The sequence below is a fragment of the Protobothrops mucrosquamatus genome, unplaced genomic scaffold (assembly GCF_001527695.2).
Source record: "Protobothrops mucrosquamatus isolate PMUCROS unplaced genomic scaffold, P.Mucros_1.0 scaffold_64, whole genome shotgun sequence".
NCBI classification, from domain to species: domain Eukaryota; kingdom Metazoa; phylum Chordata; class Lepidosauria; order Squamata; family Viperidae; genus Protobothrops; species Protobothrops mucrosquamatus.
This window is the reverse complement of record NW_015386140.1, coordinates 226,088-247,203: the sequence shown is the minus strand read 5'-3', so window position 1 is coordinate 247,203 and position 21,116 is coordinate 226,088. Positions and strand designations below refer to the sequence as shown.

At 36.7% G+C, this 21,116-nt stretch overlaps 1 protein-coding gene across 1 annotated transcript in view; it reads right to left on the bottom strand.

Moving 5' to 3' along the window:
* LOC107284547 (guanine nucleotide-binding protein G(q) subunit alpha) overlaps positions 1-17,968 on the bottom strand; it is a 55,805-nt gene extending 37,837 nt beyond the window's left edge. The window contains exon 1 of the mRNA XM_015812622.1: positions 17,814-17,968. Coding sequence (XP_015668108.1) covers positions 17,814-17,960 — 147 coding nt within the window. The 5' untranslated portion in view covers positions 17,961-17,968. The remainder of the gene's footprint in view (positions 1-17,813) is intronic.
* Positions 17,969-21,116: the final 3,148 nt, after the last annotated feature.

The following is a 21,116-nucleotide window of genomic DNA, read 5'->3' as shown; positions in this document are numbered from 1 at the left end:
TATGAAATTATTAATAAACACATGGTGTTCTGCAATTATTCTTGGCGATTTGCTTCATCAAAAATTAGGTTACCGCTTATATAATATTTATTAACATATTTCAGTGTTTTAGACCTTTAGATACAGGAAGAAAATATGTTTGTGTATTTTAAAATGAAACTACTTTTCATATTTATGTTGTCTCTCATCTTTCCATATGATTTCTATGCATCACTTTTAGAATTGTCTTGCAAGTGAGGTTAATCAGCTGGAAATAATCTTTAGCTGGTTTAACAAAGCTGATGAAAAATAAAGCCTCAAGCAGAAGAGAGGAAGATAATGGAGAAGATATTTGAGAAGGTTCTGCAGGGAATAGTATGTGATCCTCCTTATAGAAGGCTGGCCTTAGGGGAAATGATAGCTTTCAAGGTTGTCAACCTGATTAACAAGTAAGTTCTAAGTTGAAAGCTAAGTATCATAAATCCTAGTGAGGCACAGTCATTCATTTTTTCAGATCTAATTCACAGATATTGATGGTACAAGTTTAAGAGATCTAATCAGATAAAACACTTTCGGGATAAGCTTAAGCTGCAATATGTCTCCTTTTCAAAATCTGTATTTTATGTTACAAGTAGTAACAAAAGGAATGAATAATTAATTTTTGTTTATGCTTCATGTGGATGAAAGTGTTTCTTGACAAATCTCTCTCTAATGGGCAATGTAAATGGCACTTCAGTTTCTAATAGAGAACATTCATCCAATAAATCTTCCACTGCATTTTGCTTAATTAATATGTTTCAGTAAAAATGCTACAGGTTTTGGCCATATATTGAATTGTCAGAACCCCTTTGCTCTCTTTGTTAATGATGAATAAATTAATAAAATTGCTGCATGCAAGAAGATAAGCAGAACCAAAGATACACAACACACTCTATTAAAAATTGAAAAATGTAAAAAAAAAGTAAAAAAATGTAAAAAAAAAAAAATACACATCATGGTAACAGAGGAAAGGCTATAACAGAATTTTTGATTTGTGTCAAAGAGAAAGCAAACATCCTGTTCCATTTTTGCTCTAACAAACAATAGATTTAATTTTTAATAAAGCAAGTTTCTTGCCTTCAAGTTGCAAATATTGGCTTGCAAGTATATAGTTGAACAGGATTTCCTATGTTCACACAAGACTTGTCATGTTCTGACTTACTTCATATTCCTCCCGTATGATTATATGCAAGATGCAGATTTTTAATTTATATGGTTTACAATTGGATGTCCAAAGTACAGAGTGTTCTAATTTTTCTCATGCTACACACATCATGTCATAGACATGTGCTGTGCTACAAAAGTATGCTAAATACTCTAAACTGCAAAAGGAAACAATTAACCTTAAAGCCTTTTTTTAAGCATTTAGCAGGACTCATTTGGAAATACGTTATTTTTAAACTCTACGAAATTTTATGTTCCCACTGTAAAGCCTGAGAACTTTATAGGCCTTGCTTAGACTGCCAGGTAGAACAGAGTAGACCCTACTATGAATATTATTATAGAGAGATAAAATTGGAAGAATTTATTTTGGCTTTATGTACTTGCCTTGTTGAACAATGGTTTCTACACTAGTCTCTGAATAATTGATTCCATAAGTATAAAACTCTGCCAACTCTTCAAAACTATTACAAAAACATCTGAAAGTTTGAAAGAAAAAGGCCAATGGCTGAAAGTATAGTTTTGAAAATCTCGGTATAGTTATCTTTAAAAGAATTAGCTGTGCATTTTGTAATTTCAAAAGAAACTCAAGAATTGCACTATAATACACTTAAGAGGAAATAATTATTTTCAAAGGCTTTGCTCTATGTCAAGGGTCCCCAACCCCCAGGTCATGCCCCACTACTGGGGCTGTGGCCTATCTGGAACTGGGCCGTGCGAGTGGTGGGCCAACGCGCATGCACACAGCTCAACTTGTACAAGTGGCAGGCCGGCATGCATGCACGCAAATATACAGCTCAACTTGCAAAAGTTGAGCTGCGTGCACATGTGCACTGGTCCGCTGCTTGTGCAGCAAGGTTTCTCTCCCTCCCAGCCGAGTTGCCAAGCTGCAAAAGTTGGGTACTGCTGCTCTATGTGACAAGAATTTTGCGATAATTGAAGAAAATGACCCCCCACACACACACACAAAGACAGAGAGGATATTCCTATGCAATGTGTCTAGCATCTCTAGCATGGGGCTTTGGTAACAATATTACATTTAAAGCCAATCCCATATTTTAAGTATTGGTAGTCCATGTACCCACCTTGGTAGATGACTTATGCAAGAAAAGAGATTGGAAGTGGGGGGGGGGGATGCAACTCTAATAAACTTCCAGGACTTCAGTACCATTGACCATGGTAGCCTTCAGGGACTCTTGGAAGAGTTGAGTACTGGGGGCAGTTTTATAGTCGTTCTGTCCTGTCCTATAAAGTTGAGTTCAAAAGGTGGTGTCTGAGGTCCATTGTTCAGCACTTGGGTTACTGATCTTTGCAGTCCCTACATAGTTCTACTGTATCGTTTCTGCTATCGAACAGTGACATTGCTGGGAGAGATCAGTGAGAATTTTGGAATGAGGTGTATTCAGAATGCTAATAAGAGAACTACAGCTTCCTACTCTCTAATTCCAAAGAAGCATTTGGCATCCTTGAATTTTGGCTGAGCTTGTAAATGGCTTGATGAGAGAGAACAAGATGAAATTATATTCAGACAAAACAGAAGTGCTATTGGTAAAGAGGACATTGGACTTGAGAATTGAGGTGAATCCTGTTTTGGATGGGGTTGAATCCGCCAAAAATAAGTTTAGTTTAGGAGTGCTCCTTGACTCCCAGCTGTTGCTGGATTTGCAGCTGTGACAAGAAGCACGTTTGTACAACTAGTTAATATGCTAACTGTGGCCACTCCATAGCTGACTTGGCGATACTGTAGTTATCTATGCCTTGATTACAACCTGTCATTGCTACTGTAACATGCTTTTTGTGGGGTTATTGGAAATACTCTAAAGCTGCAATTGGTATGTATCGTGGGAGCTAACCAGTGCAAGACCCAGGGATCATACAATGTTTGCACTAAAAGACCTGCATTGGCTTTCAATTGTCTAGTGGGCACAAACTTAGCCTGAATTAGATTGTGCTCCAGGATAATGAGAAAATAGATGACTTAATTGACTGCTCAGCTACATAATTCCTCTGTGAGAAAATGCTTGTGCTAGTTCTGCATATTATGTCCTTTAGTGTCCTTCAAGTTGAGCTTGACAGGATCTTCAAGAAATCCAGGGGCCTTTAAATATATATAGGTAGTCCTTGATTTACGACCACAATTGAGCCCAAAATTTCTGTTGTTAAGTGAGACGTTTGTTAAGTGAATTCTGCTCCATTTTATGACATTTCTTGCCACAGTTGTTAAGAGGATCACTGCAGTTGATAAGTTAGTAAAACAGTTGTTAAGTGAATCTGGCTTCCCCATTGATTTTGCTTGTCCAAAGGTGATCGCATGAGCTTGGGACACAGCAACGGTCATAAGAATGAACCAATTGCCAAGCATCTGAATTGTGATCACATGATCATGGGGATGCTACAAAGGTTGTAAGTGTGAAAACTGATCATAAGTCACTTTTTTCAGTGCTATTGTAACTTTGAACGGTCACTAAATGAACTGTTATAAGTCAAGGACGACCTGTAAAAGGAAAACCAATCTGGAAGAAGGCAGTGTCAAATTATTTCCATATTGATTCCAAGAGAACGACATGGGCTTTACCATGAAGTTACCAGAAATCAAGCTTAACTTGAAGGACACTGAAGGACACTGTGCAGAAGTACTGGCCAGGTCCAAGCTCATTTCGTTTTGTCAGTTCAACCATGGTCAGAGAATGCTGCTCCTTCCTGAGCCTGTCTAATACAGACATGTCAAACCTGAATAACTTGCATGTTAAATTTAGGCTTGGCATGTAAAATATCAAGGCCAATGCTGTAGATGGGAGGAAATGCATTCTTCAAATGTGTCAGTGGGGACCGGTTTAGGTGTATCCATGTACTGCAATTTTGGAAGAATTATATATGCCATTCAATAATTCATAATGTGAACAAAACTCACTTCAGAAATGCCTCGATTTCTATTTTGAAGATCTCTAACCTGTGTTTCACACCTTTTCAATTTAAAACTCTTTGTCTTTTTGCTCTCTTATAAGGGATAGAGCTTAACTAGCTAGGTGTTAAAACAAGTTTAAGATCAAATCTTAATTGTTATCATGATTCATTGCTACCTCCTAGAAAGTAATCAAATTTATCTGTGTAAGGTTAAAGTAGATGGCCTCAAAACATGTAGCAATATAATTCAGTTATTAGACTGAAACTGGTATCCCCAAACTCAGATATTCTTACTGCATGCCCAGAGAGATTATTATCTTCAGGAAACATCAAAGTAGCAATATTCAGCCAGAAGACAGAACCCCTTCACATTGCTATCCAAATCTTTAGAAACATTTGGAAGTGGTATCTCTAGTCTTTATTTCAGCCAATTTGAAATGATGAGATCAAGCAACAAAAATTGGTTTGCTTCAGGTTCTGAACTAAGGGGGGAAAAAATCATTCATCCTCACTCCAGAGGACAGGACAAGAAAAGCACGGAGCTAAAGACAACTTCACATTTTGTCAGTTGTCAGTTTTTATCAGTTGTCAGTTTTGGGGATGAAGGGTAGCAGCAAAGCCATGGGGGGGGGGGTAGCTTTCCCCTTACAGAACCTCAAGGGAAGCCAAATGAAGATAAGAGGCAAGAATTCCCCTAATGAGAGAAGGGAGCTACAGCATCTCAAAAACAAAACAAACAAATAACTTAAAGTAAATAGATTCCTCCCCACTCTTTTCAAACTAGGCTGGAAATAAATCAGCTTAGCTTTCCCACTCAGTTGACATCATGGGAATATAGAGGCCCAGAGCTGCTTTCAAATTGGCACAGAATCCTCATGTGGAAGGGTCCTTAGAGAGAAGCAGCGGGAGACTGTATCTGGGAAATAGACAATTAAAATTATTATCCCCATATCAGGATCCAAGACAATAGCAGGCCTCTGGGTAAAGTGAATGGTGAATTTCAAATGTGAAATGTACTGTTTAACAGAGTTGTAAGAACTGAGCACTTGATCTTCTGGTGCAAAGGAATCAGTTTTAAAAGACGTTTCTCTCAGTACTTGATAGATGCTATCCCTACTAGGCAGAGAATTTTTCTGACACAGAATTTACTAAATATGGAGCACACATATACCATTTTTGCATTCTGTATTTTTCCTGTTCATCAATTAGTCTTTATTGCTACATATCTAACTCTACAAGATCTGTGATACAATTAGAGGTAGTCTTTGATTTACAACAGTTCGTTTAGTGACCGTCGAAGTTACAACGGCAGTGAAAAAAAGTGACTTACGCCAGTTTTCCCCACTTATAACCACTGTAGCATCCCCATGGTCACATGATCAAAATTCAGACGCTTGGGAACTGACTCATATTTATAATGGTTCCAGAGTTATGTTCCAGAGTTATGCAATCACCTTTTGCAAACTTCTGAAAAAGAAAGCCAATGGAGAAGCCAGATTTGCTCAACAGCTGTGTTACTAACTTAACAGCTCCTGTGATTCACTTAACAACTGTGGCAAGAAAGGTTGTAAAATGGGGCAAAACTCACTTAACAACTGTCTCGCTTAGCAACAGAAATGTTGGGCTCAATTGTGGTTGTAAGTTGAGGATTACCTGTATTTTATAACCTGATCGGACCAGTGTGCGCATATGTACACATGCATATAATCAAACCTCTGAAAAAGGTAAGGCATATGCTTGGGAAAATGCCACACGCTAAGAAATATCTGAAAAGAAACAAATAAATGTTCCTATTTAACTTGGGTTGGATTTTGCCTAAGAGGATTGTGTATGTGTGTATTTGGTGCACAGACACTTACGCATAGAAAAATACGGCATAAGCAGAGATATAAATTACTATATAAAGGAACAAAATCTGTTTTCTAAACTGCAAGATCTTTTTTTTTTTTTTTTTGCTAGAGTGGGCAAATGTCTGCTGAATGTCTAAATCTATATCCTTTCATCATCTGTTAATGCTGCATTTTGTATTAAAGAGCTGAGAGATCTCCCAGCTTGGCTATTTACTCTGACCTAAAAGCTAGTCCAAGCTTGCCAGAAATCACATGAAACTGGACTTTCTTTTGAGGACAAAATCTCTATTGTTTGGAAAAGGGATTATTCTAATAGTCCTGGTAGGAGCAACTGAGGTGAAAAAAATCCCCAAATATTCTCTTTAGGTCATGTGCTGCTAATAGGTATAGTGTATAAAAGGGAATATGAAACAAGATTATTTCTGTTACAGTTATATTTTAGATAAAACAGAAGCCACTTTCAGTGCATTACCTTCTTACTACTAATTTGTGACCTCATTCAAGAATATCCTTGTAGTGAATTAGTTTTTTTCACGTTTATTGCCCTCATATTACAAATGTATGGATTAAATATGCAACTGGAACCACTAAAATATAACTCTTTTCAGTAATATATGTACAATATGGTATTCGGGCATACAAATAAATTAACCCATAATCTGGAACTATTCAGAAGTTAGAAGCTGACAGAAATTCTTCATTTGGTAGGCAATTGGCTATTTCTCATTTCTCCTTGGACAGCAAGACTTTTGTTCATTTAAATCTATTACTTCTCCAACAAATGAACAGCTGCAAAAAGATGAAGAGATATAAAGAAAGAATAATCTATAACAGAGATCCCCAACCTTTTGGGCACCAGGGACCGGTTCCGTGGAGAGAGGTTTTTTCGTGGACCAGAGGGGGTTGTGGTTTCATGTACTGCCTGCATCCTGCAGATGGGGTTTTGCTTGTTTGTGCGGACCGGTTTCTGGCATGCCGCGGCCCAGTGCCGGTCCACAGACCAGGGGTTGGGAACCCCTGATCTATACACTCTGAAATACTTTACAATGGCTATCACCAATTAAAAAAAAGAGGAGAAAGGTATATTGTACAATGTTCTGTGAGCAGTCTCTAAAATTTGATTAAATAAATAAATCATTGCAAAGAATTTCCTATGGCTTCTCATTGAGTAATAATTGCATAGTATTTGGACAAATTAATTATAAACATGATTTCATATGATAAAAGAAACTACTAGATATGATCAGTTTATATAATTAAGCATCAGTTTCCACATAAAATTTCTTTACTATATACAGTAACTATATTCAGATATTCTTAATTATTAAGAATGTTCACATAATACACTGTGTTAGGGAAGGAGGAAAAAAACCATTTTTTTGCCTTTATTTAAATAGAACAACAGCAACAAAAGAACAAGAAAATGGAAAAAGCAAAACAGTAACAGCAAAATAAATACTAAGGCTTTTTGTCCATATACATAAGTATATAAAGTTTTACACAATAGTTTCATTTTATTTTAATTTTCCAAACATCATCCAAATTTTTAAACAAGTTGCAAGTAACATCAGGCATTCAATTTATTTAGTGTTTGACATTATAATGGTATATACTTTATATACTTATGTATATATACTTTATATACTTATGTGCTTTATATACTTATGTATATCGACAAAAAGCCTTAGTATTTATTTTGCTGTTACCGTTTTGCTTTTTTCCACTTTCTTGTTCTTGCTATTTCTTGCTAACCCTACCTTTAATGGGAACCAGCTATCTAAAATGGAATGTCATCTCCCAATTTTAAGGAATCATAATTACAGTATGGTACAGTTAAATTAAAGAATTTCAACTAAAGTTAAGTGCGTCTTCTAAGACAATAGTGCAAGTCCTTTTATCATCTGAACACCAATGCAATTTTTCAGTGAAGCAGTTGTTGCCGTATAAGATACATATTAAAAGGGTCCTTTTTCAAAAGCCTATTACCATGTCAATGGACAGAAATTATACCTAAAAAAATTCGTACTTGGTTGAAGATGCACACATGCTTCTGCGCATACGCACACATACACACACACACACATTTACATCACATAGACATGCTCTGTGAACAAAAGATAGTTTATTTTATGTCATCTGGAGCAAGTTGATTTGAAGAAAGAAACTATATACAGTAAATACTGCCGTTTTAACGTTATCTACTGTCAAATGGACAAGCCACCAGACACAGTGCTGAATCACATAGTGTCATCAATGTACAAGGAGCACAGGAAGCCCAACAGGAAGACAGAAAAGAAGGATGCACAACTAGATTTGACTTAAAACTACAGAAGGGCCAAATGAGGCGACACAGTTATTTTTGGGAAGGTGAGGGGAAAAAGCAGAAAGATGGCTAAGTTGCTTGCTTACAGAATTCTTAAAAAAATGTCCTTTTAAATAAAAACAAGATAGGGAGAAAAAAGTGTTTAATTAATTGCCTAAAATGACAATAGATATTGCATCTTGCTGATTGAAATTTATGGAACACAATAAGGGGGAGGGGGGGGACTCAATAGTAAAATGTATCTTATAAGGAGAAAAAAGTTGTTCTCAGCTTCTTAATTTCCTATGTATGTCCCAGACAGCCACCATTTCATATTAGCACATATATTTTTCATCACCATCGTAACTGTGAACAGTTGCTAAATAAGACAGTCAATACACAAGGACTATCTGTACTTATATACTACCTGTATAATAGCACTTATACCATACAACTTACAAAATTATTGCCCTGCAGCATGACCCACATTAATTGAAGCTTCAGCTCACAAACAGTGCTTTCTTCCAGCTATCTTCCCACACCTATCATTCTTGCTCAGTGCCTTTCAGTGTAGAAAAGTGATCTGCGGATCCTCTGTTTTTACCCTGGGTTTCCTATCATATGGAAATGTATGAGAATAATACGTATTTTTCCGGAGTGATTTTCACTGGATGATTACTTCTGGGAAAATTAACAATAGCATTACATTTCCTCCACTATCTGTCTAATCATGGTCTGATGGATACCAAAATCTTTTGTGACAGTTTTGTAGCTCTTTCCAACCTTGCAACCATCAAGTACCCTTTTGGGAGGTCTTCCTGAGTACTTCTACAGAGTGGTCTCCAATGGAGCAATCAATACATTCATTTTTTTTTTTTAGGAGAGGGCCTTTCAGTTTCAAATCTGATTGCTGTCTCTTTGATTTGATTTAACTGACTCCCTTAGGAAAGTTGATTATCCTACAGTGAATGTTGGATCAACATAACACACAGCACTACTGGGAATACTGTTTGTTTAACTGGAATTTCTTTATTAACTTAGATGAAGTTCTGATCATATTGTGAAATCATAGTACTGTGGGATTATCCATAGCAAAACATAGTTCACTTCCTCTCACTGTTGCTGAGCATGGTATTTTTCTAATATGGAATCAATCTTTTCTTGATGATAATTTTGGCAAAGAGGAAAACAACAAATGTTCACATCCATAGTACACACAGAAATGATGAGTAACACCATGCCACAAAAATGTCAGTGATTTTAGTATCTGCATATTTTTAAGTGACCGATCTTTTTTATTATATCAAAAGCCATTCCTTTTAAGTGAAATGAACTATTTAAAAGATGAGCTATTAAATCAACATTTTCCTAAGCTGTATATGCAGGTATTTTATTTTTTTTATCAGAGGACCTATTACTAAACTAAAAACCAACTTCTCTGAATTGTGAACTATCTGGGGTGCAGTGTGATAATTTACAACATGAGCCTGAAGGTGTGTAATGATTGTTGAAAGCTTATTTAGTATTCCACCAATTCTTGTTCAAGTGATCCTCAAAGAGATACTGTATAATTTCTGCTACCATATTTCTTCAAATAGAAAAATAGAAACTATTTCTTCAAATAGATAATACTTAAAACACTTAAATAAAGTTCAAATAAATATGCTCCCCCAAAAGACCAGGCTAATAAGACCTTTATTTGAATCATTTTCATAATTTGAACTCAAATTTGATTTGTATTGTCATAAATGGAAGCTGGATTATCTATCTATCTATCTATCTATCTATCTATCTATCTATCTATCTATCTATCTATCTATCTATCTATCTATCTATCTATCTATCTATCTATCTATCTATCTATCTATCTATCTATCTACCTACCTACCTACCTACCTACCTACCTACCTACCTACCTAATACACACACACACACACATACACAAGCAATGTTCTTGTCTCCTAGAAAAGACAGACATGGTCCAAGACAAAGACATCCACAAAAGGTGAGGTCCTGTAAGAATGTGAGAGAAATAAATTCAAAACTTTCTTAAACCTTTCAGGTAAGTCAAGATAAAGATGGAAAAGAGAAAAAAAACCTGTGCAATCTGTCCAAGACTAAAAGGCTTCACAAAATGGCAAAAGCCTATCTAATTTCTCACATTTCAGCAGTAAATGTGAGGTTCACCAAAAGCACAGGAGACATGACTAAAGCTCCCAACAGCCCTGTAGCTTTGGGATGATGTTCCTGATGATGATAAAAAACAGTGGAGATTTTCAAACCTGCTGGCTGTTCATTCACTATCCAAAGAACGACACTGCTATACCATCCAGATGCAGTGTCAGCAGCTAGCCCTTTTCCATTCCTTCATTTAAATAAGAAGGGACACAATTTCTTCAGCCTAATGTAAAAACCTACCTGTTCTCTCTGATGTACAAGAAGACATTTCTGATCATCTGTCTACTGCCTTTGTGAAACTCTGGAGCCATCCTTATCTCTATGCACATTACAGCTCAAAATAAAATAAAAAGAGAGAGAGAGAAGCTCGTTATAAAATAAGCTACTACAAGTCCCATAAGAAAGAAACTATTCCAGTGCTTTACAGGGACAGTAGTTCTCTCTCAAGAGGCAGGTGTAGCCATACATTTCTTCTTAAATGGTTACAAATGATCCAAAAGGAGATTTTAACAGTGCTTTTCTCTTTCCTTTTTTTATAAAAACAAACAAACAACAAAACCATTATTTGAAGCTTCTTTTGAATCAGCTACAATGACGCTTTCTAAGCATCAGGCAAAATATAAACTCATCTGTTGAGGTTTTTTTTTTAAATATAAGCAACAAATCAAGATAAATGTAAAAATGCTGAACAAAAAAGCAAGAACAAAAGCAAAGCAAATGCAAAATTAAAAAAAAAAATCCAAAAGATGTATCTCCTTCACTTCCACCATTGTCAGTGTTCCAGCTGTTTCTTATCCACTGAATTAGGCTGCAGTTCTAAACATGCTTCTTTGGAATGAAGCCTCTCTAGGCTATGTTATATAATTCTTGGATATTTTTTTAAATAGCATACAGTTATTAGGAGTTCACTACAATCTGGATTCATTAGGGAAAACAAATAATCGATAACTCTTTGTTACTTTATAGTGAGACTGCTCTCGTGACAGTAAAGGTTAAATTTGTACATATTCCTGGAACTCTTTGAGCCACCTTCTTTAACCTATCAGTTCTATGCATGCAGCAATCAGAAAAACTTTAAAAATCAAAGCTGATGGGAAAAAAACAAATAGCTTATTAAAATTAATAGTTACTCAGACAAAGATACATTTTCTTAGTAAAAGATTTAAGTAATTCCAAAATAGCCTTTATGTCTAGAACCCCCAGAAGCACAGGCAACAAAAGTAAAGCCTAATTTAAAGACTAATGGGGGAAACCATGTGCGGTAGAGTCAGAAATTTAGTTAGCAACTGGCAAATGCAATTTCTTTTGCCTGATATTCAGATTACATCTTAAGTCAAATGAATTGAGATATGTAAACTGAGGATTTACTGTACTTTGTGTGTCATTTGCTATGGCCTCACAGCGAACAACAGTTGCTGCTTTCCATGTTTCCTGAAAGCATCTCAATGGACTTGTGTGATACAAAATGTTGGATTAAATTAGCTCCCCTCCTGATCCGGCATCTCTTCTGTTCAAGATCTAGGATGGACAATATTTCAGAGTCTACAGGGCCACAACTCAGCTGTTTCACTTTCTGAAGAGCTGTAAAGGCCATCTGGTAAGGCTGTGAGGTAGTGGCATGGATGTGTGTTTTTTTAAAAATTATTTTATGGGTTTTCTCCCTCAGAGCATATGAGCCTTTGTCCCTTTGTTTCATGGTGTTTTACCAATCTCATCAGCCAGCCTTGTAATTTCCTCTATGTGACCAAAGTCAAGAATTGCTTTGCTCATTCAGTGAGCTGTTGTACACAAATAATATCCTACAAAGTGAGAAATGCTATAGTGAATTATCTAAAGCGAGAGCCAAAAGTAAATAAATCCCCTCTAACTTCCAGTTTGCCATTGTGGCTGCCACAGCCGCTGGAAGGCGAGCTCCGTCTTCCATGTTCGGTTTTGCTCCGCTGGGGGACCCTGGAAATGGTCGAAAGTCACCATGTAGGGGTGACGAGCAAGGAGAGGACCCTCACTTGATCGGGGGAGGGCGGCAGCCCTTCCGCTCAATCCGGGGCAGCCCTCCAAACCGGCGGAGGAAAGATCGGACATAGTAATATGGTCTGTCACTTGGCTGCAGACAGCCGAAGTCAAACTTACCACCAAGCACTTCAAAAGCAACGCAGATGAAACTGGATGAGATCCGATCTTCTCTTTACCCTACATATTTTCTTTTCCTTTAAAAGCTACCCAAAGTATCTTTCCCCCTGTGAGGAGGGAGGGAAGGGAATTTCTATCCCACCCTCTAAGAATAGCGGCAACTGACTACCCAGGTGAATTAAAGCACTAAAAGAATATCTTTAATCTAATTGGATTTATATGTTCCTGAAACTTGGGGACCAAAGTTTCCCATTTTTATTGGAGACTTTTGCTTTTATCTACAAAAAAGAAATAAAATTGGAAAAAGCAGTATAAAAATTTTGGATTTAAAAATCTTTAAACGGCATCGGTGATATCTTGTGGTGAAGTTTGGTATTACAACTTGTTATTTCCTAAAAGAGACTTGGCTCAAAGCCCAGACCTTAGATAAGACTCTTCTGATCTTGGCACCACCTGTGAGAACCCCAGCTGGGCGGCATAACTGGCCTACTTGAACTGTGAATGTAAACTTTTATTGACTTTCAGAGTTATATGTGAGGAATTGCCTATCTCTTTATTTGAGGAATATTGGTTACTATATGAGATGATGAAATACCTTGGACTATAAAATCTTGCTTGACAAATGACTTCTACTATAAAGACTATTTATAAACACGTGAAAGTGATGGATGGGGACCAGGAAAAGATTCTTTCCATGTTGAAAGCAATACATGAAACCATTCTTTCAGCTTGTGACGAAATAAGATGTTACAGAAAAGAACAAGATGTCAGCTTATACAAACCCAAATTCTGACTACAACTAAAGAACTAACATCACAGAAGGTAACAGAAGAAGTGGAACAATCAAATACTAAGACAGAGGACTCAATTGACCAACAAATATAGTCAATGGAATATCCAGAAAAGAGACTGACAACACTGAAAATGGAAAAGACTTCCTATATAAACCAGAAGAAATTTGAGGAGCAAGAAGAAGAACAGACTGAATGGAAGATAAACATACCAGGACAATTATGGGGATTTGGAATAATAGGGAGACGATTTAAGGAATACAAATGGGCTAGCCCTTTCAAAAATGGCAACTAAATGGTATCGCTTATTCCAAACAATATATATAATAATAGAGGGAGATCTATTTGATGATTTAAAAGCGTTGACATGGAAGGCTAGTTGGCAAAGAAAGAAAGCCAGAATAAGGCTGAAGAAAATTGGGGTTTTGATTTATTAGAGGGGGTTTCATATTACTAATTAGAGGGTCAAAGGGAGAAGTTGAGATAAGGGAAATTTTAGTCATTAAATTTAAAATATTTGGAAATTAATCAAAAATAAGGATGCTATTTGTTTAATACTTAAAAATTAGATCCAAAAGAAAAAAATATTATGAATATGTTTGATTTATTAACTCAGACAATATATATAATGGGCTTTGATTTATTAAATGGGATACTGCATTATTAATTAGATGATGTAAGATGGGAGAAATAGATAACTTTTAGGAAATAGAAATAGGAAATAGACCAAGATTATACCCAAATAGATAAGATGTATTTTGAATATTAGATTCTGTTATGAATTGAGATAAAGGAAACTTTGGGTACCTAAAACCTGGAAATTATAAATATCAAATGTTAACTTTGAATATTGATGGAAAACTAAAAATTGGAAAAAACCAATAACAGGACATTGATTGAATGTAAACATTGAATGTAAAAATAATTAAGATATGTATAAGCTAAAATTTTATTGATAATTGTAATAATGATGTTTTTATTTAGTTGATATAATAAGAACTGCATTCGCTTAAATATGAGATAGTAGATATTAAAGGAAAAAGAGAGGAAATATTTGAGGTTGTAGTTTGAGATTTGTACTAAAAAAATTTGTATGTTACTGAATTATTGATTAACCCAGCCACCACATTGCTTTTTAAATACCTAAATGTAAAGTTAGAAAATTAAAAAAAACAAAAGTAAATCCCCCCAACAGATCTCTCTCACACATGCTCTCATTTCATCCCAGAAGAAACTGAAAAACCATCAAAATGTTACTGCATAATGTTTTGTTTTCAGAAAGCAAATGCTACATTTTTCCTAATTTCCTAAGATTTGACCATTCAACCACACACGTACCTACTGTAATTGCTTTTACAGTGGATATCTCTGAACAAATGAATTGCTAAAAGACACCTACTGATCAATTAAATAAAGCAGATATATTTAAAAGAAACTATACTGCTAATGAGTGTACAACACCTAGAATGTAGATGGCATATAACAATACTAACGGCAATCACAAAAGGATTTTGTTTTGTTGAAATTCTTCTAAGCTATATCGTCATCAACTTATTTTAACAATTGGACTAAAAAAAAATAACTGCAACATGGGATAAATCAAATGGTTTTGATTTGATTTCTCCTCCCATCTTCTTTTTTCTTTACATAGGAATTCTAAGGACCCAAATATATGCATAATATTTTGATATTTATTACCTTCCTCTTGGTCAAAGCTTATTAACAAAATCAGGACTTTTCCTAGGGATTTAGGTAATCAGCACTAGTATTATTATATACAAACTCTTCCCAGGTCAGCCTATAAAGATTCACGTATTTCATCTATGCCGCCAGTTTATAGTACAATCTACCTGAAATAGCAATAGCACTTAGGCTTATATAACGTCCCATAGCGCTTTACAGCACTCTCTGGGCGATATATAATAAGCATTATACAAATGCCTCTTGAGCAAGCCCCTTATATTCCATTTTTCACCTCCTCCTCTCTAATCTGCTTTTTTGCCTTTGTTTCTTCAAGCTGTTTCCAGAATATATTCTCTGATACTTTTGTGATGCCATACATCAGGATTGAGCAACTTGTTTTCTGTTTAAAAGTAATAGTTCCCAGCAAAATCATCTGTTGGAAGTTGCATCATATGTCAAGGCAAACGCCAAAGGGAACAGGACCCCCTGTGCTCTCTCTCTCTCTCTCTCATACTTTTTTTCACTTCTTCTCTCTTTTAGAGATACTCTTTTCGTTCTTTTCCTCCTCTTAACCGTAGCACACTGCAAACAGCTGGTGCCAGAAGTCTGCATTCATCCCTAACAGAGGGCTTCTGAAAAAGGCCAAGGGTTGCAGGAGCTCCAGTCTGCCTCAGCAGTAATAATGTTGTTCTCACAAAAAGAGTGGAATGTGGACACTGTGCCATTTCTGATTTCTTTTTGATCGTTCTTACTTTCTCTTCCCCAACCCCATTCCATTTGCAAGAGAAGCAATCATCCAGCAAATCAGAATTACATTTAATCACAATGGAAAGATGGTCCATTTTTCCCATTTACTATCTTCAGCAGCTGACAAGTGATATTTTAGTTAGCCTCATGGCAGGAGGGGGTAAACTTTTCCTTTCGCTAAAGCAGTGGTTCTCAACCTGTGGGTCGGGACCCCTTTGGGGGTCGAACGACCCTTTCACAGGGGTCGCCTAAGACCATCTGAAAACACATATTTCCGATGGTCTTAGGAACCGAGACACCGCTCCTCTATCTCATTTTCCTCCTCTTCCTCCTCCCCTTCTTCCTCCTGCTGCCCCCCAGGCGGCTCGGACGGGTGCCGGGAAAAGCTGGATGGGGGGTTGGGGGTCACCACAACATGAGGAACTGTATTAAAGGGTCACGGCATTAGGAAGGTTGAGAACCACTGCGCTAAAGTGTTGGCATATAAACCTCCAATATTTTTCAAAGTTAACATTCCTCTCTTTCCTTCAAACTCAATTACAAATAGTCCTCAACTTATGACCACAATTGAGCCCAAAATTTCTGTTGCTAAGCAAGACAGTTGATAAGTGAATTTTGTCCCATTTTATGACTTTTCTTGACTCAGTTGTTAAGTGAATCACTGCAGTTGTTAAATTACTAGTACAGTTGTTAAGTGAATCTGGCTTCCCCATTGACTTTGCTTATCACAAGGTCGAAAAAGGTGATCACATGACCCCGGGATACTGCAACCGTTATAAATAGGAGTCGGTTGCCAAGCGTCTGAATTTTGATCATGTGACCACGGGGATGCTGCAACGGTTGTGTGAAAAATGGTCATAAACCACTTTTTCCAGTGCTATTGTAACTTTTAATGGTCACTAAATGAAATGTTGTAAGTTGAGGACTACCTGTATTTAGAATTCTGAAAATTGTTCTGAATAACTAGCAGGAAATGCCCAGAATTGTTGTTTCTCCTGCAGATTCTTAAAAGATCAGAAAAACAAAATAAAAAATAGACACAATTTTTCCAAGCACATTTCAGCAGAAATTTAGGGGAGATAAGGCAAAAATCAAGACAAGCTTCTGAATATAATCCAAACTGTTTCTCCATGACCTTATATCATCAATGAGCAGATTTCATGCTGCCTAAGGGCAAAATTCTTGATGTGCTTCCATGCAGCTTATATTTGTTAAGTTGTTTTTTTAAGCTGTGTTCCTTCAAGCACAGATTGGTTGTTTCTAATTTCCTCAATCTTTGGCATACTATGATACCATAAACTGTGAAACTGGCACTACTTCTTGTATCTTTTTATATTAAGTAAACACTAGACATTCTCCTTTGGGGAAGCTATTCTTATGGCCTGCAGAAGCCATTCTGGATAAGAAGATAGAAAAAGACTCATTCACCTTTTTTCCTACTTGCTGGAGATAATGACAATACTTAAAAGACTTAGAAATTAAGATTTCCTTCCAGACACTCATTCTATGAAATCCTGTTCTGTTTTATAGATCTAGTTTATACAGATCTCCTAATTTTTCACACAGGTGGCAAAAATATTTGGGTGCTACAGTATAGCAATTTGGCATACAAATAGGAGATCATATGATTCAATATGACTTTACAGAAAAAGATTTCTTTACATACAAAGCAAGCATGTTAGGTTTAGATAAGGAGAGAGAGATAAGGATTATTTTCTGTGTGAAAGGAAGAGTGATTAGTCATGTGACTTCCCATTTAATACACATGCATACATATCATTATTATCATTATCATCATCATCATCATTATTATTATTGAAAAACCAATGAAGTTAAAAAATCCAACAGAATAGTACTTAACAGAGACTTAATATTTTTATCAACATGCTTTAAATGTCACAGGATATATCTTTCTATTACTTTCCACACTAGATGATAGAGTATTTTGTTTTCCAGAACTGTGAATCCATAAATTCAAAGTCATCCAATGCAATTCCCAGATTAATAATTGGAAAATATTTTCCGGTATATTTAAAGCAGAGAGCCTACCTTATTATGCTCATAATTGTATGGGATTCTGAGTGTATCCATAGCTCTGATCATGGACTGCATTGCTGTAAATATATTCTGATACACAAGCTTTGTGAACCCTCTTTTGTCTTCATCAGAATATCCTGAACCGTGAATGATTCTCATTTGTTTGATAAATGTGCTTTTGCCACTTTCTCCTGTACCTGCAAAACATTTGAAAATAGATGCATCATTAGATTACAATGGTTGTAGAAAAAGCATCAGCTCCTCAGCTTTACTTGCCTAATTTAAGAATTATACTAATAAAATAATATAAACCCTAACAATTAACTTATTCTATTTCACAATACTAGGTTAATGAGTTAAATCAAATCTAAAACCTTGTCACATCAAGCGTTACTTAATCTCTACCTTGTTGTCATATGAAGAAAAAGAAGTAATTTGCACCTAACAATGAAACATTTTATATACAGTATAAATCTCATTTTCCAAGTGAGAATATTCTCTGTCATTAATAATCAAGTAATTAGCTACTTCATCACGGTACCACTAGAACCTTTATGTGATAATGAAATACAGAAAAATATCCATATCATCACAAAATAGCTTGAGACCCCCCCACAGTGAATTTTAAAAATATTTTGCTCAAAAATCCCCAACTATATTCACACCTTAGAATTAGTTTTAAAATTTTTGTTACATTGCATTTGAAAGTATTTATGTGCCCTTGCCCCTTTCCTATAAGGGACTCAAGTAAACGTCCTTTTCTACAAGAAAACATTTTACAAACATACAAAGTGTAGAAGACACTATTTAGATGACATAACAGCAGAGAGGCAATGCTTCTATTTTGGTGTCACAATGAACAAGCTCATGCACTAAAAAATAAACTCATATTCATCCCCTGATTTCGCTCTAGATCAGAGGTCTCCAACCTTTTTGTTTTGGCGGCCCAGAAAGGGAGGCAGGCACTGCTATGTGCACGCATGCAAAGGGGCTGCGCGTGTGTGCATGCAAAAATGACCCCTCGCGCATGTGCATGCACACAAACATCAGCACGCAAGCACATGTGCAAACAGGGCTACATGGGCGCGAGTGCTGCAAATGGGGTGGTGTTATCGCTGGCAGAATGCTATGGGCAGTGCTAGAGCCAGTGGGACGCTCAGGGGCGGGTCTAGCGCCGGTGGGATGCTCCGAGTGGCACTAGCGCCAGTAGGACGCTTGGGGTGGCATTAGCACCAGTGGGATACTCGGGGTGGTGCTAGTGCCGGCAGGATGTTTGGGGGCGGGGTGGCGCTAGCACCAGCAGGATGCTCAGGGTGGCGCTAATGCTGGTGGGATGCTTGGGGATGGGGCAGCGCTAGCACCAGCGGGATGCTCGGGGTGGCGCTAGTGCTGGTGGGACGCTTGGGGTGGGGTGGTGCTAGCACCGGTGGGATGCTCGGGGCGGCGCAAGCACAAGTGTGCACTGGCCATCCCTTCACACAGCCCGGTGGCCAAGCAGCTGTGGCCTGGTAGTGGGCTACAGCCACAGGTTGGGGAGCCCTGCTCTAGATGTTTAAAGTAGATGCCCCAAAGGAAAACAATTCTATACATCAGCCATTCAACTAATTTTTTTAAAATATCCAGGATGAAAATTAGAAAAAGAAGAACATCCAAAATTTGATTTAAGGACATCCAAATTGTGACCAGACAGATAGCAGGAAAAAGAAATTTATCCCCACATAATGAAATGAGTGACTTTTAGCAATTCTGCAGTTTATGTACCCTCAACATTATTTTGATATGATATGCTATGGTGTGATATATGATATGGTACGATATATATGATGTTATATGATATTATGTTAGACCTAGGAGTTCAGAAGGTGTTATCAGGAAAAGAGTAGTTTTTTAAAAAGGTGAAGAAAGTATAATTTCTGTGTTTCTCTAGATTCTATCCTAAACGTACTACTCATAAAGACATTATGGCTAAACTGGTTACACAGCAAGTAGTGGCAAATCATCTAAGGGAAAAATATGAAATATACTCGATGTGAACAAAGATATGCACAAAATAGTTATAAGTTTTCAGAATTTCCATAACAACAGAAAAAGTAATGTATGCTGTTTTCTTTAGCAGCAGGCATTTTTACATAAAATTTGGTATAGCATATCTTTAGGTGAGGTCAGTCTCTTCTGACCATTGGCATTGCTTATGAACATATAGAGCATATGTATCAGATAGGAAAGGCCCTTTGTAAATATTTTAAAGAACTTGAAAATATTTCACTACATTTTATCTGACATAATAATATCTCCTTAACCCTTACAACAGCAATCCCCAACTTTTGTGGCTTGGTGGCCCAGCTGGGACGGGAGAGGGGAACTGGGCCATGTGAGCAGTTGGCTGGCGTGTCCACGTGTGTAGCTTGACTTGCGTGAGCGGCAGGCTGGCACGTACACACATGCATGTGCAGCTCAACCTGCTGAGCCGCTGCTCACACAAGTCTAGCTAAGCCTGCGTGTCGCCATCCTACTTGCACGGCCTGGTTCTGAATAGGCCATGGCCCTGGGGTTGGGGACCCCTGCCTTATATGATTCAGAGAGAATCAGAAGTAGAGTTCAAATGTTTCTATCACAAATGCTCAGGTTTTTACACCTCTTAATATTACATGTTAGCAACCAGCTACTTTCAGAAAATTGAGTCTTAGACTAATTACAAATATACTAGAATACCTTCAACAGGTAAATCTACATAGTATTTATTGTCAATTCAGTATTTTAGCTGGGTTCCAATTTTCTCTGAACATGTTACACAATGAGTCAAACTAATCATCACAATTATAACAATACTGACTCTGGGTTCATGAAAAAATCAAGCAAAAAAAAAAAAAGATAAAAGGTGATGACTATCTTCTAACAGCCTTTTCAGCTCAAGCATTCTTTGTCTGCCCATCTTGTGCTGAGGAACATCCATTCCAATCCTTGAAGTTCTACATACCTGGCCACTGATATTACAGAACATGATTCTTAATGTTATTTTTTAAGATCTCATAAACTGTCTAATAAGGAATTATTAACCATCTTGTTTGCAATTCAGCCAAGATGAGCCATGTATGTCACATGTAGGCAATGCTAACTGTTGATAGATTACAACCAGCTTTCTTCCTTATAGTGAAGGATGCTTGAATGGAATGAAGAAAGCTGGATTGTATTTGAATTGTGTTTGAATGCAAACACATTGCTGATTTACAAAGCAATACAGCATAAAAGATAGAAACTTTGGTTGTTGCGATCTAAAAGAATCACTCCAACAAGTGAACTTTTTAATTTGCCCAA